General features: G+C 51.9%; 1 protein-coding gene across 2 annotated transcripts; it reads left to right on the plus strand.

Moving 5' to 3' along the window:
- Nucleotides 1-227: 227 nt before the first annotated feature.
- Nucleotides 228-23,672, plus strand: CTDSP2 (CTD small phosphatase 2). Of its 2 annotated transcripts, none has more exons than XM_032173212.2 (8): nucleotides 228-831; nucleotides 16,889-17,037; nucleotides 18,893-18,949; nucleotides 19,384-19,485; nucleotides 20,080-20,136; nucleotides 22,164-22,256; nucleotides 22,394-22,579; nucleotides 22,755-23,672. In XM_032173212.2, exons 1-8 carry the CDS (start codon nucleotides 768-770, stop codon nucleotides 22,878-22,880), a joined length of 834 nt encoding a protein of 277 aa, XP_032029103.1. In that variant the 5' UTR covers nucleotides 228-767; the 3' UTR covers nucleotides 22,881-23,672. The 2 variants fall into 2 exon arrangements, with proteins under 2 accessions (XP_032029103.1, XP_032029104.1); XM_032173213.2 differs by having other exon boundaries at nucleotides 18,893-18,931.
- Nucleotides 23,673-24,738: the final 1,066 nt, after the last annotated feature.

Genomic DNA, 24,738 nt, shown 5'->3' on the forward strand with positions numbered 1-24,738 from the left:
TGGCCTTTTAAATAGTTGGGAAGGGGGTGTGGCCGAGGAGACTGGGAGGCCGCAGTCTGGCGCGGGGGGAGTGGCTCGGGGGCGTGGCCGTGGCGCCTGGAATGTTGTTAGGTCCTCTCACCGCATAGTAAGGAGGGGCCACGCCCCTTTTCTCCAAGAGAGCCAATCGGAGCACCGGAGCGGTTTCAAGTCTCCCCCGCCAGCCTGCCCGCCCGCCACCCCACCCCCCTTGAGGATTCGATTTTTCCGTAACAAAATAGCAAAGCTCCGGACTGTCCGCAGCCCCGGCCGCTCACAGATGAAGGGTCCCGGGGCCTAGGACGCAGCCCCGAGCGGGAAGCTCCAGCGGGCCGTGAAGAGGCCGAGTCGAGAACCCGGAGGCGCGCGGGGGTGGGCGCTGCAGCCGCGGGTTGTTTATCTGGAGTACGGAGGGGAGGGGGGAGCCTGGAAACCGCCCCGTGTCCCATTTCCTCCTCTTGTTTTCGCTCCGGATTCTCCATGTTGGACCCAAACTGAGGAGCCCGGAGCTGCCGCTGGGGGATCGGGGCCGGGGGCACCCGGGGGAGCCGCTGCCCGGGCCGCCCGCCCTCTGTACAGGCCGCCTCCCTTCCCGGTCCGGGGAGGAAACGAGAGGGGGGATGTGAACAGCTGTGGAAGTCGGAGTCTCGGGAGCCGGAGCGGGCCCCCGCCCAGGCCCCCCAGCCCAGCCCAGCCCGCGCGCCCGCCCGTCCTCCCGCCCAGCCAGCCCGGGCCCGCGGGATTGTTAGATGGAACACGGCTCCATCATCACCCAGGCGCGGAGGGAAGACGCCCTGGTGCTCACCAAGCAAGGTAGGGGCAGCAACTTCCCAAAACTTTGCGTCGCCCCCGGGCGCGGAGGGGGCTAGCACAGCCCCGAACCCAGGTCTCGGCCCTTGACCTCCCGGGCTTAGAGCCAGCGATCCCGACTGACCCCTCCGGTTCATCCGCCCCCGCATCCCGGCTGGCACTCAGACCTCCGTGGGGGCTGCACGGGGCCCGGGATCCCGGCGCCCGAGGGGAAAGGGCGTCTTCGGCGCAGCTGTCACCCTGTCCCCCAACCCCTCCCCCCGGGGCTGAGAGACGGAGGGGTCGCTCTCGAAGCACTGGGCCACTCCGCGTCCCCCCCCTCCGGAGTTGGGGGTGGGGCCGTCACTTTCCTTCGCCGCGCGCGGCTGCCCCGGGATCGCGGGGAGGGGTTAGGAAGGTGACGGAGGGACCCCCAGGTGGAACGGAGCTGGGACGAGTCCAGCACTTCCAGGCCCCCCCAAGCCCGAGGTCGTTCCGGCAGCTAGCTGGCGGTGACGGCGTCCGGCGGGACTTGGGACCAAGTTCACCTCTTGGAGGCGGGGGCGGTCGCGGTGGGGGAGGGGCCCGGGCCCTGGCACACCAGACGTGGCGGGTTCCCGGCTCAGCACGGGCCCCGGGACCTTGGTGGCGCCGGGCTCCCGCCCGGCTGCCTCTGGCCAGTTTCGCTGAGCAAACAAGCCCGACCCGGAGGCCCGGCCAGAGCCCCTCCCTGCCCGGTGCGCTCCCCCGGGGACGCCGCTGCACACACAGAGCCGCGTTTGTTTAGCCCGGGAGCGGTGTCCCTGGTTACATAATTCGCCGGATGGCATCAGACCCGGCGTGGTTCTGAATCGCGCAGCGAAAAAGTGCGAGTTCTCTGTGGGCAGCGGCTGGCGGCCCCCGCCTTCCAGAGTGTCAGGTGGAGGCGCGAGGGGGCCCGCAGGCCCTCGCGGGGGTGAGGCGGAGGCCGAGGCCTCTCCCGGGGCGGGAGAAAGCTGGGGCCCGAGGGTGGAACCTCTTAGTTTGGTCACAGTGGGGCACTCGAAACTCTTTCTCCCTCCGCCACGTTCTTCTTCTGGCCTTGAGGAATGTGTCCAAAATAGCGGCAGAATTTCCGCGGGGTGTAAGGACGAGTGTGGCTTTTCTCTGGAGAGGCCCCGGAGGCTGGGGCGGGGGCTGGCTCCTGGGGCCGAATCCGGAGCGCTCCCTCCCCTCCTCCACAGAGCGCGAGGGGCCGGTGCTGCAGTTGAACACACTGAGGCCTAGAGCCTGGTGGGCAGCCAGCTTCGGGGCCTCGTGCGCCCCACGTCTCCCCGTTTGGCAACATTAGTCAGCAGGTCACTAATTCCTGGGGTTCACGTTCCAAGGAGCTCCCCCAACTTCCCTAGGGGCAAAGCCGCTGAGTTGGTGGTGTCAGCCTCTCCCAAATTCCCTCGGTGGAACGAGAGGAGCTGGGAGGGGGGAAGGGTGGGGGGAGGGGGGCAGTGTGTTCCTCTTGCATCACTGGCCGGACTTTAAATAAGCCTGCCCTGAGAAGGGATGAGCCTTGCCTACTCAGTTCCCAGCCCCCGAGAAGGCTCCGGCCTCCCTGACCTCGGTGTTGCCATGATTTCTGCTCTCCTGGCTGCATCACTAACCAGGCTGTGACCCAGGCAGCAACTTCACCGCCTCTGCTGGCTGCTCAACTGTGCTGACGGCTGAAAAAGGAAGGGAGGCTGCATGTGTTTATAGCTCACTCCTGACTCTTCCCACTCCTTTCTTATCCCAGGAAAAGACCCTAAGAGCCAGCCAGAGGGGAAGAAACCTAGATGTGGGGGGATTCAAGAGGGGGCAGTGGTGATGAGTAGGGGGAGGAGCCCTGTGCTTCCCCACTAGGTCTTCCTCTCTTGCAGGGACTCGGGAGTGTGCCTTGGGCATCGTGGGGCCACGCAAGGAGTAAGGGAAAACTGGACTGCGCCGGGGCGTCTTAGAAATCAGAGCTGGAAGTTTCATCCACCAGGGTGAATGGCAAGCTACAGAATAGATAACAGCAGAAAGCAAAGCAACTGGCTTGACAGTGTTAAGTTGCTGGTGTTGGATTTTCTTGGAGTTAATGTTTCTCCTTTTTCGTGTGTGTGGTTTAAGCAAGCAGCCAGTGGGTTTCTCCCTCCCCATGTAATTTTTTATTTTAATTGAGATGGAGTCTTACTCTGTTGCCCAGGCTAGAGTGCAGTGGCGCAATCTCGGCTCACTGCAACCTCCGCCTCCCAAATTCAAGCGATTCTCCTGCCTCAGCCTCCCAAGTAGCTGGGATTACAGGCGCGCGCCATCACGCGCGGCTAATTTTTTTGTATTTTTAGTAGAGACAGGGGTTTCGCCAGTTGCCCAGGCTGGTCTCGACTCCTGAGGTGATCAGCCCTTTTCGGCCTCCCAAAGTGCTGGGATTACAGGCGTGAGCCACCGCGGCCCGGCCCCTCCCCATGTAATTTGATTGCGTTCCAGAGAAGGCATACTTTCTTCCTGGGCTGCTTAGGCACCCAGCAACCACTAAACCAACTTTCTGAGTCCCACATCATTTACAAACAAAACCTACATCTTCAAAACAAAACAAAAAAAACAAAAGCTGGGGGACTGGGGAAGCAGATGTTTTAATTAGCTCCTTTTGGAGTTCCTCCTTCTCCCCACTCCTTCCTCTTCACAACATCCCATCTCCATGCCTTGCCTGCCTTTGGAAAAAGGGGAAGAAGGAATGTGAGGTACTTATTATTAATAAGTAAATTTCTGGAAAGAAAGAAATTGCTCCTAGCTTGGGTGGCTATTTAGTGAAGTTACTTGCCATTGCAGATTTTTTTTTTTCTTTTTTAGCATTCTGTTCTCTGAGGTTTAGGGCTGTCTGGGTGTGTTGATGATTCAAAAGTAATTACAGTAGGGGAAGTAGAACAAAGTTGCTGAAAGCATTGATGATAAAAGCACCAAAATTGGATCATCTTCCCAGACAGATGGGTGAAATGGCTTTCTGGTACAGCAAGGACAGGATTGTGTGTAACATCAAAAAGAAAAAAGAAATGTTAATATCAGCTTGGCAAGAATGGCTGTTTATTGCAGCTCTATGTGAGATCGTCACCCCATTGCTAAGAGGTTGTGACCTTGGCTTTGGGATTAGATGGGGAAAAGCCAAGGAAACAAGACCCACACTGTAACTTCCCAACCTGAAATGAGACCTGGTGGAGGCAGCCTCTTCCGGAGCTCTCAGTGACCCACACGCCTTTTGGAGGAATCAGAGATTTTTTTGTTGTCCATGAATCCTGATGCCCCTTCCTCTCGATGATGCCTTGGATTACCTTCTCACATGCCGAACTGGACAGGTTCTGATAGCTAATCGCAAGGATTCTTCTGAGAAACTGACCATCCCTGAAAATTACGATGTGGCAAGTTTTCAGGATGGCTAGCTCTTTTGTTATCCGCTTAAGGGAGAAGTTCTGCCTTATTCCCTCAAGAAGTTGTTCAGACACCCTTCACTGTAGATGTAGCCAAGCCTTTAACTTGAAAAGCTTAGACATGAATCTTGCTGGAGCTTCCTTCCATAGCTTGCTATGCGGCGGGGCGGGAAGCCTGCATGTTTATAGCTGGCTCCTCCTCCTGCCCTGCTGGTGCCTCTCACCTTCCTTTGCCTACCCTGGGTCTTGGCCTCTTTGTGCTCTCACAGTGACTGCTGAGGCTCCCTCCTGCGTCTCCTTTGGAGTTTTTCCCCCATCTTCGGGTAAGGGTTGGAGCCTGTGTGGTGACTTAAGCTTGTGTTTGCTCCTGCCCCCCAAATCGCAGAGGAGTGCTGATAAATCAGCAACAAAGTTTGTAAATGCCTAACATCTGGGGCTGGGGGTTTGCAGTTGACTCGCAGAGCTTTCCACTGAGCAGCACTGGAATTGCTGTGAAAAATCCCTCGGAGGATGGCAGAGGTGGGGGTGTTCCTTTGTCCTCTCTTCTCAACCGTAGAGGCCTTAAAGAAACTGGGTAGCAGAGAGGTGTCATTTCATCCTCTCCATGGGACCTTCCAAATCCCTTATCATGGATTTTGTTAAAATGGTAAATACTAAAGAAGTCACATTTCTAGCCAACGTGAATTGATGCTCCCAACCTAACTGTGGAGAATTAAAGTGTTTGTAAATAAGCATGGGAAAGAAAGACAATATGTAAATATATATGGGATTGTGTGTGTATGTGTGTACATATCAATACATAGCTTCCCTTCCTCTTCTTCCAATTTTTTTTTTTTTCTGCTAGCTTTTGGGTAATTTGGGGTATTGTCTTTTATTCCCATCATGGTAAGTTTGGTTCTTAGATTGGATAAAGTGGGACCAGAGTCGGGGATGGTGGTTAAAGTTTTCATTGTTACATCAAAGCATTGTTTCTGGAGCAAAATTGCTTTAGGCCTGGGTTCAAATCCCTTCTTTTCCTGTTTGCAATGAGACTTGATAAATCACTTTAGTATTCTGAGTAACTTATCTATAAAATAGTAATAATGGTATCTAACCTTCTATTATACCTGGTACTTAGTAGGTGCTTGATAAATATTAATGCCCTCCTTTTTTACATAGTGAGACTACTCTGTTCACCCTCCTCCATTCCCCCAAGGACACAGTGTAAACAGCACGTAGTCTTGTGGGTTTTATTTTTCAAGACAGGTGGCCGGGGGTCAGAGGGGACACTGACTGTGGGGGCTTGGGCCTTCTGGAAGGATCAACCTCTGAGGCTTACAAACAGCCTTGCTGCACAGACCCCTTCTTTGTGTCATGTGACTCGGGATGTGATTTGTTATCTGCCTGGGCTTTGGGACTTTGGCCATTCTCTCTGGTGCCTGGGCATCTGAGGGTAGGAGAAGGCCAGGCATGTGCCCCCTGTGAGTCTCTAAAGTCTAAACTTCTTTAGAGTTCTCAAATATGGATATAACGAATATTCAAGACAACTGTATGCCACATTCTCTCACTGTTTGCTTTGAGAGTTAATGAATTCAGAGAGATTGAGGTTGCTTTTAGGTAATTTTAATAAGAGGGGGAAAAAGAAAATGGGGTTTGAAGAGAAATAGATGTTCTTAAGCTATTTGTTTGCTTCTGTGGTTTTGGGGTACAACATTGAGAAAGTACAAAAGCAGCATTGATCTGCTTTTCATCTTGTCTTAGTCTGGCCAGCTCTGGGAAGCATGGAATTAACTCGCTTGTCTTGGGGACCTGGGATTGGGTGTGGCCCTGACATACTTCCCTCACTCTTCTGAAATGGAGGAGTAGTTCTGAACTGGGATGCAGATGAGCATATTAACATGCAAATCTTACAAAGAAACTACTAGAAATTAAAGTGGATAAGTCGACTTCTTAAAACTGGAAGCATCTCTGGACCAGAGACCAAATAGAATGGAGTTTCTTTGTCTGGCAAAATGCCCAGCCCTTCAGGTCTGAGTATGCCTGCACCAGGATCTGTTATCACAGGGTACTCCAGTGAGCACCACAGCCTCCCTCTAGGCAAAAGTGTGTATGCCCTGTTTTATGTTAGCTATTCTAGGAGTTAGCCTTGAACCTGATCTCTGAGTGGATCTGACATTTCCATTTCTCTCCTAGGTGCTGTAGTCCTCCCCCCACCCCCATCCCCCCAAATCAGACTTTGCTGTTACTCTCTTTTTATTCTATACCTGCTTTTATTTCTTGCCACAGCTTTTTCCATCCTCTTGAATTTGCACTTTCCCACCTGCACTGTTCCCAGGGAACAAATATGGCCCCAATCCCAGTGAGAGCCAAGCAGACTCATGGAAAGGCTCAAATTGCCTGCAGAAGGCTTCCTGGATAGTAGATCCCAGCTTTTCTGTTCCCGCAGCAGAATAGAGCTAGGACCCCTCTTTCACAGGAACAGGGGCCTGCAGGTAGAGACAGCAGACCCAGTTTTCTGACTCATGTCACATAGAACTACCCCTAGAGAAGAAAACCTGATCCTGGGCATGAGTCCTCCAAGGCTTGCAGAAACACTGAGCCAGTCAGGTATGGTGGGGAGAGGGGCCAAGGGGACTTTAGCCGAATTGCCTTCTAGCCCTGGGTTAGTCAGAGACCCTGGCAACCTTTAGATGTTGGCTCTCAGCCAGGGACACACATCAGAGTCTCCTGTGACACTTGCTAAAAATACAGACCCCCCACCTGGGATCTACTGAATCAGCGCATGGGCAGGTGGGTCAGGCATGCATGTGTTCCAAATGCTCCTTGTGGCTCTGACAGGTGCCCCTGGAGAAGAGCCAGGTAGGCACAGCAGTGGCCCCAACTGCCTCTTTTGCCCCGAGCAGGAAAATTCCTCTTGGTGGTCCAGTTTTACTATATGTTAAAGATCTGTGGCTCTTCAAGAGGAGTCCTAAAGTTTTCAGAGTAAATGGACAGAGTAATGATCCATCCTTGTTTGCCCAGTAATGGTTACAGCCAATATTTATAGGGTACTTGCCACAGGCAGGGTCCTATTCCTAGCATTTTATATCTAGTATCTCACTTAGTTCTCCTGACAACTTTTCCTTTCCAATAAGAGGAATTAACCTCACTTTACAGATAAGGAAAACTTTCACAGGGAGAGGGAAGGACTTTGCCCAAGGGTACATGGCTAGTGTCAGCCAGACATTTGCATTGTCTGGCATTTCACTTTTTAGAGTGCCTTTGAGTTCATGCTTCAGGTGCATGCTTCAGGTGAAGCCACCCTTTAAGGGACCATGCAGGGGAAACCTTTCCAGATTGGCTTATGAGGAAACTGAACCCCAGAGAATTGTGCCCTAGCAAGACCACGGAACTGTTGAGAAGCTGAACTGGAGCAAGAGCTGGGTTTCCTGACTTCTAGATCAGTGTTTCTCAAGTGGACTCACCTGTACGGCTTGGCGGGTCCTAGGTGAAGCTGAGGGGTGTGGGGAGAGCAGGAGAATGTCCCTGGAGATGGGTGCCTCCCTGGCAGACTACTTCCATTCCTTCTGCAGAGGCCAGCCACATGGAGGAGGAACTGGTTGGCCAGCCTCAATGAGTGTGTATGTGTGTGTGCGCGACTGATTGGTTTTTTTGTGGAGTCCCGGAAAACATCATTTCCGGTTTGGCCCTGTTACTACCTCTGAAATGAGGTAACCATTGAATGAGTTAAAAGAAATCTGTATGGTCCCTTTAATGTGAACATTTTGAGATGGAGATTGAGGTAAGAGTATGAAAGTACTCTGCACTTAATGAGTAGCCGTTGACACTTACAAAGCTTTTGTTCGGACCAGGACACTCCCTGAGCCCCCTGGAATTCTGACCCTGAGAAATAGATAGTCTTCCCATTTTGCAGATGAAGAAACTGAGGCCCATGGCTGCACATGGCAGAGCCTAGATTTGAACTCAAGTCTGGGTGCCTTGTGCCACCACTGTATTGTTCCCTAGTCAGAACAGATACCCTTGCTTTCTCCTGTGTCCTCACTGCTTTCTGCAGCTCACGTTTGTATCAACCGAAAGCAGGCCTACATACCTGGAAGGGAAAGAAGCAGTGGATTCTTCCTAGGCTTCAACTATATCTAAGCATTCTAGGAGTCAAGGGCACAGCACCAAGACAGGAACTTGAAACACTCACTGAGCGGATGTCTGTGTGTAGCCCCTCCCACAGGGGCTTATTCTACACCTCCTTAGGGGGAAGGAGAGGTAACTCCAGGTGGGCAAGTGTGGTTTCCAGTCCCTCACAATGATACCTTTGCTCTGGCTGGTGCCACATAGGGCAGGGTCTCCTGCTGAGGCAGGGGCAGGATCCAGTCCTTTGAGTTTTCTTGGATGGCATCTCAGGCTTGTCCCTGCTGCCCTGTGGGCTGTTAGATCACTTCCTGACATCCCCCAAGAGCCCTCTGGAGTGGGGATTGCAGAGCTGAGCCTGCAGCTGACTTGTCTATGAGGAAATGCCTCCTCTGTCTCTGGTCCAGGATCTACTACTTCTGGAGGCCCATCCCAACCCAGCACGTTTTTAAAGTACGTTGGAGCTGCCCAGGAGGGTGCTTTGGCAATACCTGCTTTAGAGGCTGATTCTGAAATCAGCATGCTTTAGAACTTGCCAGAAATCCCCTGCTCCCAAAACTGAGTCCTCTTACCTCTCTAGCTGAGGTCAGAGAACAGATCGCTGAAGGGGCAGAGACAAGAAAGGATGTGACCTGTGACCCTTGCCCCACAGGTGGCATTAAGGACTCAGGTCTGAAAGAAGAGGCAGCCATGTAGGGAGCTCTCCTGCCCAGGGAAAGGGAACTAATGGAGACACTGGCTTAGGTAGAGCTGCCCCAGTTGCTGGTGCAGGGAGGGTACCAGCATACAACATGCTGGTATGGGCCAAACAGCATGGCTAAAACTGCTTTTTGATTTTTTTATTTTATTTATTTATTTTTTTCGAGACAGAGTTTTGCTCTGTCCCCCAGGCTGGAGTGCAATGGTGTGATCTCGGCTCACTGCAACCTCCACCTCTTGGGTTCAAGTGATTCTTGTGCCTCAGCCTCCGGAGTAGCTGGGATTACAGGAGCTCACTACCACATCCTGCTAATTTTTGCATTTTTAGTAAAGATGGGGTTTCACCATATTGGCCATGCTGGTCTCGAACTTCTGACCTTAAGTGATCCCCACCGCCTTTGCCTCCCAAAGTGTAAAACTGCTTTTTTCAAAAAATGCCCATGCAGTTAGATTCACAGTACTTTTTGGAACTTTGGGAGCCGGTGCTAAGCTGGGTCCTGCCCTGCCTTGCTTGTTAGCTGTAGAGAACAGTGTCAGTGGCCGGGCATGAAAGCAGTACACCCTCCCCATTGTTTGCAATCTTTTGTGTGTGGGGGCTGTCTAGGCATCTCACCCTCTTTTGTTCCCTGCCGACTCACCTGCTGGTCCCAGGAGCTCTTCCGTCCACCTGGCACTTTAGGGCATGTCCATAGCCAAGGAACAGATGCCCCTTGCAGAGGACCTGGGAGGACTTCTCTCCATGGGGGAGTCCCAGTCAAATGTGTCTTGGCTGCAGGGTTCAGGCAGCCGTCCAAGAAGGGCCGGAAATGCTCCAAATACTCTCCTTCCTCCAGTAGCTGAAAGGAGGGAGGCCCCTCAGAGGGGCCATTTTATAGTGATAGCCAGGCTAAGGCTAAGTCCTTTGCTGTGGGGGATGGGAGGTGGTGGGGAAGGAAGTACTTCTGGGGATGAACCAAAAAAGAAAGCAACTTTCTACATGAATGGGCTTGTTAAAATCTGATTGCCTCAGAGGTTACCTTCTGCCGAATCCCAGGCAGATGTTTGAGGAGTTCCTTTGCTGGGACACAAAGTTGTGTTGTTGACAAAAGTGGTATCTGGACCTGACCTTCAGGAGAAGATTAAATACAGTGTTGCCCTGGTCACACTGGTCTTCATTTGTGTGTATGTGTGCACGTGTTCACGTGTTTGTACATGCACTTTTTTTTTTTTTTTTTTTTTTTAGACAAAATCTCACTCCGTCACCCAGGGTGGAGTGCAGTGGTGCAATCATGGCTCACCGCAGCCTCGAACTCCTGGGCTCCGGTGATTCTCCCACTTCAGCCTGCCAAGCTGGGACTACAGGTGCACCTGGCTAATTTTTTTGGTAGAACAGGATTTTGCCATGTTGCTCAGGCTGGTCTTGAACTCCTGGGCTGTAGTGATCCAACCGGCCCGGCCTCCCAAAGTGCTGGGATTGCAGGCTTGAGCCACCTCCCCCGGCCCATGCATAGGGGCAAATAGTGTCCTCATCTGGTACTTTTTGAGGGTAGTGGGGGTGAATACCAGGGGAGACGGCGATTTTTGTCTTAAGTGAAACAGTCTTACTTGCTTTTGTTTTTCACAGAATACCCAGTCAGGGAGTTTGTGAGCTGGAAAACAAATTTTGTTGTGGACTGGGGAGAAGGTATAGGGGCTGTTTTGACTTTCTGAATCCTGCTCATGATCAGAGCTCTCAGGCACCTTTCCCTCATCTTCTTGGGCTTCATCCACGTGATGATGGTGGGAGGGCTCCTGGTCTGTTGCTGCCTCCTGGAATGAGGCCCATGATGTTGCCATTTAGTGGTCATCTCCCCTTGGATAATTAATTCAAACAAGCACAGCATTTAGCTTTAGAGTTCGCACAGTGCCTTACTCTCTAACTTCATTTATCCTTTCAGTCCCAAGTGAGGGCTTGCTCTTATCCCAATTTATGGATGAGGAAACTAAGGCTCCAAAAGGCTGTGTGGCTGAGTCAGTAACTGGCAGAGCCTGGACCCCAGCCCTGATGATCCTCAGTGGGGCATACTCCTCACATCCCCTCTTCTCCTCACACCCCGCCTCAGTAGGAAGCCTCGCAGCAGTGAGCTGGATGGCTGGCCTGGCTTCCATGTCTTCAGCCACCAGCTCACTTTCTTCTTAAGCCAGAGCTGCTTCCCTCATTGGGTCTGTGCTAGTCCTCTCAGACATCTAGCCCCAAACCAAATGTTTGGGGCAGGGAAAGCAGAAGCACATCTGCATCTGGGCAGGAGAGGAGGGCTGGGTGTCCACAGAGGGTAGCAGGGAATGAAGGAGGGAGAGAAGCTTGTAGTGGGGCTACATGGCATCTGCTGGAGTCCTGCCCTTCCTGGGTGGGGAAACCATGTGCAATGAATTTCCTGTGGGGGCCAGGCATGATGGCTCACGCCTGTAATCCTAGCACTTTGGGAGGATGAGGCAGGAGGATTGCTTGAGCCCAGGAGTTCGAGGCCAGCCTGGGCAACAACATAGTGAGACCCCATCCCCCCCCCCCCCCCCGTTGTTTTTTTTTTTTTGAGAGGGATTTTCGCTCTTGTTGCCCAGGCTGGAGTGCAATGGCGTGATCTTGGCTCACCGCAACCTCCGCCTTCTGGGTTCAAGCAATTCTGCCTCAGCCTCCCAAGTAGCTGGGATTACAGGCATGCGCCACCACACCTGGCTAATTTTGTATTTTTAGTAGAGACAGGGTTTCTTTCTTTTTCTTTTTTTTTTTTTTTTTTCCCCGAGAAGGAGTTTTACTTTTGTTGCCCAGGCTGGAGTGCAATGGCATGATCTCCAGCTCACCGTAACCTCTGCCTCCCGGGTTCAAACGATTCTCCTGCCTCAGCCTCCCGAGTAGCTGGGATTATAGGCATGTGCCACCATACCTGGCTAATTTTGTATTTTTAGTAGAGACGGGGTTTCTCCATGTTGGTCAGGGTGGTCTCGAACTCCCAATCTCAGGTGATCCGCCTGCTACGGCCTCCCAAAGTGCTGAGATTACAGGCGTGAGCCACCACTCCCGGCTGAGACAGGGTTTCTCCATGTTGGTCAGGCTGGTTTCAAACTCCCAACCTCAGGTGATCCGCCCGCCTCGGCTTCCCAAAGTGCTGGGATTACAGGCATGAGCCACCATGCCCGGCCTCTGTTTTTTTTGTTTGTTTGTTTTTTAAAGAAGGAAATCCCTGTGGGCCTATAAATCCTCTTGTGCCCAGTGTTCCTCTCCTGGAAAGGCAGGCTGTGCCCCTCCCCATCACACACACATGGGTAGGGGTTGGCCTGCACCTGGCTGTCAGGGACACAATGCTGAGTGCTGGCTGAAAGGAGCCATGTGAAAGGCTCTTTGACACAAGTTTCAGATCCCTCTCTGAACTCTGTGGTTCCCTCACCCTTAAACCCGAGGAACAATGCAGGTCTTGGACCAAAGCTCCTGGCTCCAACCCCTCCTTCCTCCTCTGCCCCATTGTCATCTTGATCCCCCAGAGGTATCTGCTGGTCAGAGCAGGTGCAGACAGGGGTGGGGGTGGATTCCCTGGAGTGGAATCCCAGAGCCTTGTGCTGTTTTACCCCTTCCAACTTTGACATCCTGCCCAAGAAAACCTGGGGCAAGGGGTAGGGGCTAGACCCCAGACTGGTCCTTTACCAGCTCATCCTAGAGAGGCAGAGAGCAAAAGTTCCCAAGAAGACTGTAGTCCTAGCTACTTGGGAGGCTGAGGTAGGAGGATTGCTTCAGCCTGGGACATCGAGGCTGCAGTGACCTATGATTGTACCACTGCACTTCAGCTTGGGCAACAGAATGAGACTCTTGTCTTAGAAAAAAAAAGTTTTCCAGAAGAGACCTTGAGAGTGCCCCTACACCTCCCATTTGTTGCATGAGTAAATGTGTATGAGACCCTATACAGGGTAATGGTTAAGAGCCTGGGCTCTGGGTTCAGGCAGATCTGAGTTCGAATCCTGGCTCTGCTGTCATACTACCTGCATGACCGTGAGCCAGGTTACTTAACCTCTCCATGCTTTAGTTTCTTTTCTGTAAAGTGGGGAACTAGTGCCTACCAAAGTGTTAATAGTAAGGATTAAATGAGGTAATGATGTCAAGTGTCTAACACAGACCTGGCACATCCTTGATGCTCAGTAAACATGGCGGTGGCCTAGAAAGACTCAGTGGCTTGCCTCGGGGGCCCAGCTCCCTTAGTGCTCACCTTCCTCTCCTCACGTAAAGGAGGCTTCTCTATCTAACTCTTCTGGGCTGTTGCAAACTAGTGGAGGCTTCCGCAGGTCCTAGCTCTGCAGACGTGACAGGCCCTGGAGGCCCCTGGAATCATTCACTCAGCCAGTCAAAGTTACTGAGCACCTGGTACGCAGAGGGTCACGGAGGCCGATGAATGCACTGGGTTGGGGCCACTGTAGACCTTGCAGGGAGGCAGTCATGCTGGGAGAGGCTTGATGCATTCTGATGAATTCTCTGGAGTAGTATTTAGAAAGGAAAGGAGGACAGCCAGCCTGGAAAAGGATGGAGGGAAGCAGGGCCCCATCAAGGGAGTGGGGAATGAGGGATGCCTGAGGTATTGACCTTGCTGTTGTGGGTCTGAGGTACTCTGCTTCAAGCTCCTGCCCTCAAGGTCAATGCATTTGTGGTCTCAGAGGCCCAGGGGCTGCCGGCCACATTGTGTTTTTGAGAAGACCCTCATCCCCTGCAGAGTCCAAGCTCCCTCCCCATCTAGGACTGAGGCGCTTCTGCCTGTTGGGCTCCCTGCAGCGGGCGCAAGCCAGGCCTTTCCATGCCCCCAGCCAGCTGCCCCTTTCACCCCCCCAACCTCTCAGGATTACTCAGCCTTCACGGCGTCTGTCACTAAGATGCTGAGTGCATTCCTGACGGCCTCTCTTCAGGAAAAGCCCAGGCTGTGTGGCCTTTTAAAAAAGGCTCTGTGCCCGGATTAAGCCTCTGATTGTGGTTCTGCATGAAGAAACCATAAACCAAAGGGAAAGCGATGGTTCAGCTTTGGTCTTGGACCTTTGTGTCAGCGTCTGCCCTGAGTTCCTGAGCTTAGAATTTAATGTGAGCTATACAGGCAGGTGGGGAAGCTGTCCTTTCCCTCCAATTTCAGCATAGAAATAGGGAAAGTCCAAGGAACCTCTGTCTTGCTGTCTTTTCTTTTTTTCTTTTCCTTTTTTTTTTTTTTTTGAGCCAGAGTCTCGCTCTGTTGCCCAGGCTAGAGTGCAGTGGCTCGATCTCAGCTCACTGCAACCTCTGCTTCCTGGGTTCAAGTGATTCTCCTGCCTCAGCATCCCAAGTAGCTGGGACTACAGGTGTGTGCCACTACACCCGGCTACTTTTTGTATTTTTAGTAGAGACGGTGTTTTACCATGTTGGCCAGGCTGGTCTCGAACTCCTGACCTCAGGCGATCCGCCCACCTCGGCCTTCCAAAGTGCTGGGATTACACGTGTGAGCCACCACGACCGCCCTGTCTTTTCATTTTAAATTTGAGATGAGGTCTTGCTATGTTACCCAGGCTGGTGTTGAACTTCTGAGCTTGAGCAGTCCTCCTATATGAGCCACCGTGCTCAGCTTATCCTGGTCTCTTTGAGTGCTGGGCTCTGCTGAATTTTCTCCTTCATAAAGGGCCCTGGGGGATGTCCCCAGCACAACTTCATGACAAAATCCCTGTCCCTGGAAATCTTGGTTCCTTTTCCAGAGCCAGGAGCTTGAAAGTGATGTCCAGGCGTTCAGGCTAATTGCTGGAAAGGCCCAGTCATTTTCTAAAAGGTTTCCAATGGTCATACCAATGTTAAGGAATCTGGCCTAACCCAGGGAGGAGAGAGCAAGCGCACGCGCGCAAGCTCTGGACTGGCCAACTGGGGAGGCTGAGCCTGCACCTGCAGGAAGTCCTCTGCCTTTCTGTTGAGGCAGAGCTGAGTCCCTTATCCTAGGGGTGATGCTGACTGTACTTGTCCACCTGCTGTGTAAAGGCCATTTTCTCACCCTTGGTCCTGGGGAATAGTTTGATCTTTCCCCGCTCCACTCCAGGGGGTACTGGCAGCCCAGTAACTGGATGTTAAATGGCTCTCCCATTAACCACTTCTGCAAGGGCCACTTTGGTACATTTTCTGGGTGTTTTGCTCCTGGGTAGCCCCTACCACATTGTCTTCCTCTTCCCTTCATCTCTGTCCCAAGGAACAACACAGGGCAGTTTGTCCTTCGTGGTACATTCTGCTTTCGTTTCTTTTCCCCACAAAGACAGAGCCATTTCCAGCATCCATTTTCCTGCACAGTAGTTCACCCTGTGCTTTAAACTGGAATGGCTTGGGTTTAATCATTAGGCCCATCTCCTGCTCAGGCTCTGGGAAACTCTGGACCCTCTGGAGTAGAGACCTGGGACCAAAGACCATTCTGTGAGTGGTTGTGCAGCGCCACCTCCTGGCCACAGTGCCCATTGTATCTTTCCACTCTTGCTCAACAGTCATCAGAAAAGTTCATCTATAGCAAAAGGAACTTGCAAAAGATAATCTTTTTTTTTTGAGACGAGTCTTGCTGTGTCGGCCAGGCTGGAGTGCAGTGGCATGATCTCGGCTCACTGCGACCTCCACCTCCCGGGTTCAAGCAGTTCTCCTGCCTCAGCCTCCCAAGTAGCTGGGATTACAAGCGCGTGCCACACGCATGGCTGTTTTGTATTTTTAGTAGAGACAGGGTTTCACCATGTGGGCCAGGCTGGTTTCAAACTCCTGACCTCAAGTGATCCACCTGCCTCGGCCTCCCAAAGTGCTGGGATTACAGGTGTGAGCCACTACACCCGGCACAAAAGATATTCTTAAGTCCATTTCTAGTTGATCCTGCAGTCCAGAAGCAAGGCTATCAGCCTAGAACCTGAGGCTGCGAATGTGTGTTCTAAGGGGCTAATCCGTGGTATCTGTGTTTTACCAATTAGGCTCCCCATCCTTGAGGGGGGGAGGGGGCCTTAAAGAGAGCTGCTGGAGTGGAGGAGGGAGACAAGGCTGAGAACAAAAAGTGTAGTTTCTTCCTTGGGGCTGGGGCTGCTCTGGAGTTCCTAGTCTCTTGTTTCTAGCCTGAAGTTTTGTTTGTTTGTTTGTTTGTTTGTTTGTTTGTTTTTGAGACGGAGTCTCACTCTGTCGCCCAGGCTGGAGTGCAGTGGCACAATCTCGGCTCACTGCAAGCTCCGCCTCCTGGGTTCGTGCCATTCCCTTGCCTCAGCCTCCCAAGTAGCTGGGACTACAGGTGCCCACCACCTCACCTGGCTAATTTTTTTTATTTTTAGTAGAGACGGGGTTTCACCGTGTTAGCCAGGATGGTCTCCATCTCCTGACCGCGTGAGCCACCGCGCCCGGCCTCTAGCCTGAAGTTTTTAGGCAAATTGGGCTCAGTTCTGCCTCCACTAACCCAGTATCTAGGGAAGCTGATGCTGAACAGAACTACAGCTCCACTAACTCAAAGGGGACCAGGTTTCTCCATTGTCTGGAACTGATGGTCTTCCTGGGAATTGATGTTAGGGAGGATTTTTGTCTTTGTGAATTAATTTTGAGTGTGCTACAGCTGGAGCAGCAGAACACCTTGATTCTATGCCTGGCCCCATCTTCCCCCATGGAATGAAGAACAAATGCTCTGTAGCTCAGGTCTCCCAAGCCAGAGAATGGGGATTCCTGATATTCCTGCTTTAAAGAGAAAAGGCTGGAATAAACATGTACGTTTGACATTAACTGTATGTGGTTGTTGACCAGCCGCATACTGTGTGCCCTAGTAGAGCTTACAAACTAGAAGAGCTATGGGTATGGTAGTATCTGTGGACAGAAACTGATGTCCCTAGAGCTAAAGCCTCTGTCATTCTCTCCACCCTAGGCCTGGTCTCCAAGTCCTCTCCTAAGAAGCCTCGTGGACGTAACATCTTCAAGGCCCTTTTCTGCTGTTTTCGCGCCCAGCATGTTGGCCAATCAAGTTCCTCCACTGAGCTCGCCGCGTATAAGGAGGAAGCAAACACCATTGCTAAGGTAGGTGGGTCGGGGTGGTAAGATGCCAGCAATGAAGGGACTGTTAGTGGGAGATCCCCACAGACTATGGCAACCAGACAAGGAAGCTTTGCCTGAGGTTGCAAAGATTTCTGGCTGCGAGGGGGCCCTTCCTCCATCCTTCCATAAGTAGTTCATTTCCTTTCTGTTCCTTCCCCTTTGCGGTGTGGGCCATTCAAATGTCACTATGGTTTCTGAGGGCCCCTGTGATCCTGATCCTTCCAGGTTCCGGTAACTAGGCAAGGTGCTTTGCATATATTGTCTCATGTGATCCAGCCAGCAGCCCTGTAAGGAGATCACAGGATTCATACTTTGCAGATACGGATTTATGTAGAGGGTTTATGTAGCACCTGAAGAGTTCATGGTTAATAAATAGTAGTGTCAGGATTTGAACTTAGATTTCTCTGGCTCTAAAGCCTGTGTTGTTGTTCTCAACTATGCAAAGCTAACTTCCAAGTTACCTGACTTACAGGGAACCAAAGAATTGAAACTCTACCATGCTGTTAATAACTCCTGTCAGCAATTCTCTCCTGTACTCATGCAAGGCATTTGGGATTTTGTGGGTATTTTTTATATGTCTAGTATTTCACAGGTGGGGCCAGCCCCAACCAACAAAAATTATTCTGCCCCAAAAGCCAGTGGTACTTCTGAAACACTGAGGTCTGGTTGTCCTTCCTTTTTCTCAAGACCAGGCTGAAGACATACATCAGTGAAAAATCACTGCATTTTGCAGTAGGGGAAATGGTTAAATAAAATACAACATGACAGTATTACTGAGTGATTAGCTTTTACAGAGTTCTCAATAACATGGAGAAGTATTGAGTGGTAACATTAAGTAAAAAGGTAGAGTGTATAATTATATAGGATTCTGGAAAAAGTCTGCTGACACAGATTTGAAGGCAGTACACTGAGTGCCACATTGTTTATCTAAGTGCTAGGATTTTAATTTTTCTTCAAAGTTTTCATTAAGAACAGTTAAAACCATAACTTTTTTTTTTTTTTTTTTTTTTGAGATGGAGTTTCGCTCTTGTTGCTCAGGCTGGAGTGCAATGGCGCAATCTCAGCTCACTGCAACCTCTGCCTCCCGGGTTCAAGCGATTCTCCTGCCTCAGTCTCCCGAGTAGCTGGGATTACAGACATGTGCAACCATGCCCGGCTAATTTTGTATTTTTAGTAGAGATGGAGTTTCTCCATGTTGATCAGGCTGGTCTCGAACTCCTGACCTCAGGTGATGTGCCCACCTCGGCCTCCCAAACTGCTGGGATTACAGGCGTGAGCCACTGCGCCCGGCGGTCATAACATTTTTATTAGCAAAAATGGGGGTGAGGGGCTTGCTGATCTCTCTGCACTCTCTCCCCTCACATTTTGGGTACCCACAGTGTGGCTTACTTGATGTTTTATAGGGCTTGTTCCCCCATAGAACCCCTAAGGAAGGCATGGAAAACAACATGTTCTCAAGGAGAAGCCTGAGTTTAAGGACTTAGCGAGAGTTTGCCACTGTGAGGAATTCAGACTTTGGTTTTGCCTCTGACTCTGTGTCCCTGAATCAGTTACTTGAGTTCCCTGTTCCTCACTTTGTCCAGTTGAGGGGCAGTGACACCTGAGAACAGGGACACTTGTCTTCTCCATCCTTCATCAGGCCTAATGTGGAAAGGAAGCTCTAGCCTTTCCCTTTCCTGCCCTACTCCTAGAAAAAGTCACTTTGACATGGTAGGAGCTTCGAGGTGGCTGGGTTTGGGGGAGAAAGTTGCCCTCCAGGCTTAAGACAGAAGCAGTGGGTTTGGATGGGGTGGGAAAAGCGGTGAGATGGCGCTGACCACCTCCTTCTCTTCCTCAGTCGGATCTGCTCCAGTGTCTCCAGTACCAATTCTACCAGGTACGTGACTCTGGCCTGGTAAGTACTCACAAGGCAGGACCCTGTGATCCCTGCCAGCTCCACGGGCAGGGGGATGTGCATAGTCCTCGGTGCCTGGCCAGCCACCTCCCTGACCTGGGAAGCCATTTGTTCCCCATACTTGTTGAGGGCCTGCTATGTGCAAGGCATTAGATTTTAGGGGACAGCTGGTGCTCCATGCCCTCTTCCCACAGCTGCTGTCCATCCCACACCTGCCCTGGCCACCACCTCCAATGTCCAGATCACTTAATAGTCCCATTGGGAGGCTGAAACCAAGGAAAACTCCACCTCCTTTCTTCCTGGCCTTTAAGTGGTGCCTATCCTGGGTTGGTGATTGTGTCTCCACAAAGAGCCCAGCTCTTCCCATAGTTATGCCAAGGGGTACAATTGGGCTTTCTTGGTGGGCAGATCTCAGCAACCTGGCTTGGTTTTAGATCCCAGGGACCTGCCTGCTCCCAGAGGTGACAGAGGAAGATCAAGGAAGGATCTGTGTGGTCATTGACCTCGATGAAACCCTTGTGCATAGCTCCTTTAAGGTAACTCAACGTCTGGAATGCTTCCTACCTTTATCTTGGGCCCTCTTGTGAATCTGACAACAGATGTGTAAGGCAGCCTAAAGGTGAGGACAGAAGAGTGATTAGAAGGGAAAAGGCCAGGCCTCCAGCATTTTGGCCACCCTGGTGTCAAGGTATCTAGAGGCCCCACTGAAGAATGTTGAGTAGGAACCCTGTGTGTTCCACCCAGGGCTGCTATCTCCAGTCACTCCCAACAGGCTGCATCTGCCCCCGAGCCACATAGCACAGAGAGCCAGCCACGAGGGCTCTGTACAGGGCAGGCCTAAAAGAGTGGTTGAATCACCTTTGGCCCTTGCCCCTGCTTGTCTCCTCAGGAAACTCAGGCCCCAAAACTCTCAGCCCAGGTAGAATTTGTCAGAGTCAGGGTGCTAAAGAGTAGGGAAAACCAGAATGGGATGTCACATCTTGAACTAGGGTGAGAACCCCTTAATGAGGTGGCCAGAGGCACTTCCAGGAGTCTCTAAGACCTGTTTCTCCCCACCCACCTAGGGGTATGGTGGGGGCCTCATGTTTCCCTGCCACCATGCTGACAGCATTAACTGTTCTGCCTTCCAGCCAATCAACAATGCTGACTTCATAGTGCCTATAGAGATTGAGGGGACCACTCACCAGGTGAGCTGCCAGCCAGACCACACCCAGCCTAGAGGGTGGGGGGGTCTGCCTTCTGCCCCACCCGTATTGGGGTCCTCCACCCGTCTCAGGGCTTGGGTTCTGTCAGTTGATCCCTTTCCTATAACTCCAGCCTCCCCTTTTTATTGGTATCTTTCATACTCAAGGCTTTCTCATCTTAGAAAGAGTTTCAGCCCCATATCCCCCCCAGCTGTCTCCCTTGTTTCCTCTTTGCAACCAAGCTGTTTAAAAGATTAGTTTACATTTTATTTAATAATAATAATAGCTATTGTTTGTTAACCACCATCGCCTCATGTGGCCAGCACTGTTACATGATTTATTACATTTCTCTGTTCCTTAAGAAAGGTATCTATACCGGTTAAAATACCTTAACCAGGTATCTCTTTGCCTGTAACAGGCAGGGAAGTCAGTAGTAACCATTTTCTCTGCCTGGAATGCCCTCTTGCCCGTGCTCCCCCCGCCACCCCCACTGTGAATAGCTAGTGACTTTCTTCCTCCCCAGCCCAGACATCTGCTCTGTGAAGCCTTCTCTGACTGCCTTACCTGGGGCCCTCCATTGGATTCTGCCTGAGGAAATGCTCTGTGTGTGTCTGTCGATGTAAAGAGCACTCAAATCTAAACGGACCAGGCTCCAGCCTGCAGCCCAGGCAGTCCCGGGTTAAGGATCATGTGACACTGCTAGTGAAAGACCATTTACTCAGCTTGCTTGCCCAGAAGGCCTGCCATGCCCAGCGCCAGGCCCTGGTCAGGACTAGGCTTGGTCCAGCAGCCCTTTTACAGTCCAGCTGAGGGTATAGGGATGTGCTAAACCCTTGTAGAAAAGATGAAGGCATATTTTCAAACAGCTATACACTGTGAACTCCTGGCTAACAAGGAAGGGTAGGAATAATTTTTTAAAGGAATGAGATTAAAATGAGGGAGCACTACCTGCCCAAGGTGGGTGAAAGGATGCCAGACTTGATGAAAGCTGGGATGAGGAAGGGGCTTGTTGGAGGTCGAAGGAATGGCAGGCTAACAGAAGCTAAGTTGTGGCTGCCTAGAACAGAGGGTCCCTGCAGAGCTCCGAGGGGTCTGGTGAGTTGGTGGCCAGTTCAGGCCTACTCTAGCAGGGAGAGTCACGGCAGGCTGACTCTCTTTGAGCTCGGGAGTAATGCGGGTAAAGGAGCTTTAGGAGTCAGGTGCCGTGGCTTACACCTGTCATCCCAACACTCTGGGAGGCCGAGGCAGGAGGAATGCCTGAGCCCACAAGTTCACAACCAGCCTGGCCTCACATAGCAAGACCCTATCTCTAAAAAAATAAGTAAATAAAGAAAAGATAAAGGACCTTTTTGGAAATGGTTCTAGTAGCAGCTGTGTAGGCTAGAGTCATGGAAGCAATAGAATGCAGACAGATGAGGGGTCAGGTAGCCAAAGGACTTGCCAAAATGTGCAAGATCGTTAAGGTGGACACAGGTGTTAAGGGTGGCTGGCAGAAGCAAGCACAAAATCGGGTGCAGAGCAAGACTCAGCAGGGTGTCTGTCTAGTCTGTGGTCATTGAGGGGAAAAAGTCACTTCTCCCTGGTGCACTTCATTACCTAATCGTGACCTGAACAGACTGTCCTGTCGGAGCCAAGGACAGAAAGCTCCCATAGAGGCTGTGGCTGGATTCAAGTAATCCAGGATAGGCTGTTTCCATCTGTGAGGCCTATTCTTGATTACTTGTTTCTGGAGGCAGCTGATGGTCCGCCGCCGGAAACAGATGGCTCCTAGGACATGGTGTATGCGCTTCTTCCTGAGCCAGGTTGAGGTTGGGACCACTGATCCATTGGAAGCCTGGTGAGGGGGTGCAGCCAGTTCTCCGGGTCTGTGGGATCTCAGGGGGCCGCAGGCTTCCAGCCAGGTAGCCCAGGAGGCTGGGCTGCAGGGGTTGAGAGCTCCTTGCTGCTCTCTGTGTAACTGGTGAAGGTACCCAATACTGCAAACCTTCATCACAGGGACGCCTCCAACAGGCTGCTCTGCTCTTCCTCAGGTGTATGTGCTCAAGAGGCCTTATGTGGATGAGTTCCTGAGACGCATGGGGGAACTCTTTGAATGTGTTCTCTTCACTGCCAGCCTGGCCAAGGTAACTAGGGGTGAGAGGGAAGAACCAGGAGTGGGTGTGGTGGCCACAGGGGTAGTCCAGCAGCTCCCTTTTGGTCCCTAGGGTTACACAGGAGGACCAGGACTGTATCCAAATTAAGGCATCTTCTCTCCTCCTAGTATGCCGACCCTGTGACAGACCTGCTGGACCGGTGTGGGGTGTTCCGGGCCCGCCTATTCCGCGAGTCTTGCGTGTTCCACCAGGGCTGCTACGTCAAGGACCTCAGCCGCCTGGGGAGGGACCTGAGGAAGACCCTTATCCTGGACAACTCGCCTGCTTCTTACATATTCCACCCCGAGAATGCAGTGAGTGCTCCTGCTGTGTCTCCATGGTAGGGATTGGGAGAGGAAGCAGACTGGAACTGTGGGCTCCACCAGAGAAGTACACCCCTCCAGGAAGACCCAGCCATCCTCTAGGGCTCTGAGGCGAGGGAGGGGGAAGCGGCAGTCAGGAGATTGACACCACATCTTCCCCCACCAGGTGCCTGTGCAGTCCTGGTTTGATGACATGGCAGACACTGAGTTGCTGAACCTGATCCCAATCTTTGAGGAGCTGAGCGGAGCAGAGGACGTCTACACCAGCCTTGGGCAGCTGCGGGCCCCTTAGCCTGCCCTGCTTCCAAGCGACGGCCATCCCAGTAGGGGACTTTCCCACACTGTGCCTTTATGATCAGCGTGACAGAGTAGAAGCTGGAGTGCCTCACCACACGGCCCGGAAACAGTGAGAAATAATTGGAAAGAGCTTTAGGACAGCTTAGATGCCAAGTGGGCGAATGCCAGACCGATACCCAGAGCTACCTGCCGCCAACTTGTTGAGATGTGTGTTTGACTGTGAGAGAGTGTGTGTTTGTGTGTGTATTTTGCCATGAACTGTGGCCCCCGCGTGTAGTGTTTCAGTGGGGGAGAAGCTGAAAGACCAAGACTCTTCCCAAGTTAGCTTGTCTCCTCTCCTGTCACCCTAAGAGCCACTGAGTTGTATAGGGATGAAGACTATTGAAGGCTCCATTGCCAAACCATGGCCTCTCCTCAGTGGTGTAAGGCCTATGCCAAGGATAAAGGAAGGGTATGCCTTTGGGTACTCCAGGCACACACCCTTCTGAAATCCTTCTCCAGCCAGCTGCTGCAGACAAAGGATCACATTTCTGGGAAGATAAGGACTTATTTCCAGACCAGCACCCAGTGGCCATCAGGTCTTGTGGCCCAAAGCTATGCTTGCCTCCGGCTGAGTGCCTGGGATGGGCCCTTTCTATGTCTCCCAAGGCTGGGGTGCTGAGCCTGCCTTCCTCACCACCTAGCCATAGTCTCGAACCTGTGGGGAAGGAGGTTTTCTCCCTTCCCTGAAGAGGACAGATAACTGATTTCCGTTCTTTTGACTCTGTTTTAAAATTCTCTTTCTAAACATGGAGTGTTGGGCCTGGTTTGTTTCTGACAAATTTACAGTCCTGGGCCTGTGATGAATGTCGGCGGCGCTGGGGTTGCAGGGAAAAGACAAATCCTCAAAGCGTGGACATGTGTGTCCCCGTGGCTTGTGGATCAGCTGAGCTCGGGATCATTTCCATAAGTCTGCTCTTCAGGGATTCTCTGCTGGTGCTGGTGCTGGTGCAAGGACTTCTGTTCCAAAGGCTGGGAAGAACTAAGCTGCCCCAGCCCCTCCCATTTCTTGGGCAGGGCTCTTTCCTGTTGTGTCTTCCCCCAGGGCCTGTCCTGTACCGAGCTCTGTCTGTTCCAGCCTTCATCCTTCCTGGCTGTTGCTTTTCCTCTTAAGGGCCTCAGAACTCTTGCTCTTCCTGGGCTGAGGGGGAATGAGTGTTCTTGCCATTTGCCAACCTAATGCGCATGCTTTCTGCCTCCTAACAGGAGTGAGCGAGCCCCTCAGACCTGCACTCTGGGTGTCTCCTGCTTTCAAAGGTTCTTAATAGTGAATGCTTTAAAATTAAAGACATCACGAAATGGAAGTTTTCCCAGGGTGGAAAACAAGAGGAAGTGCTGCTGTAATTGGGAGCACAAGGGGCCTCCCAAAAAGGAGCCCCACCTCAGCATCACTGCCTTAATCGTGGCCTCCCTGGGGTGGGTGGGGTTCTCTCCTCCCTCCCTCCCTCCCTCCTACTGGGATGGGAGGGAGCTCCTATTCCCATCTCTGTGTTCCCTGGAGGCAGGTATCACAAGGCATTTGTGAATTGCTTTACGTGCAGGGACACCACCCACTCAGGACTCTTCCCCATCATCCCTTCCATTGCCACACCCTAGATCCAGCCTCAGGAACTAACAAGTTTTGAGAAAAGCAGGCGGTAGAGCAGCAGCTTGGTGCTCTCGGTGGTTGGCTGGCATTTTTCTCTAGTGTGTGGTGCCACCTTCCCTCCTTGTCCCAAGGTTATAAGGCCTTGTCTTTCTCTTTGGAATCATAAAGTGGAACAGAGTCCCCAGAACTTGCGTGGCCATTTCCGCCAGCATCACTCCCCGGTGCC

The sequence above is a fragment of the Hylobates moloch genome, unplaced genomic scaffold, assembly GCF_009828535.3.
Source record: "Hylobates moloch isolate HMO894 unplaced genomic scaffold, HMol_V3 SCAFFOLD_13, whole genome shotgun sequence".
Lineage (NCBI taxonomy): Eukaryota > Metazoa > Chordata > Mammalia > Primates > Hylobatidae > Hylobates > Hylobates moloch.

Coding starts and splice junctions, on each gene's coding strand:
- CTDSP2 (XM_032173212.2), top strand. CDS start 768: ATGGAACACGGCTCCATCATCACCCAGGCGCGGAGGGAAGACGCCCTG. Junction 832..16,888: donor CCTGGTGCTCACCAAGCAAG/GTAGGGGCAGCA, acceptor TCTCCACCCTAG/GCCTGGTCTCCAAGTCCTCT. Junction 18,950..19,383: donor AGGTACGTGACTCTGGCCTG/GTAAGTACTCAC, acceptor GCTTGGTTTTAG/ATCCCAGGGACCTGCCTGCT.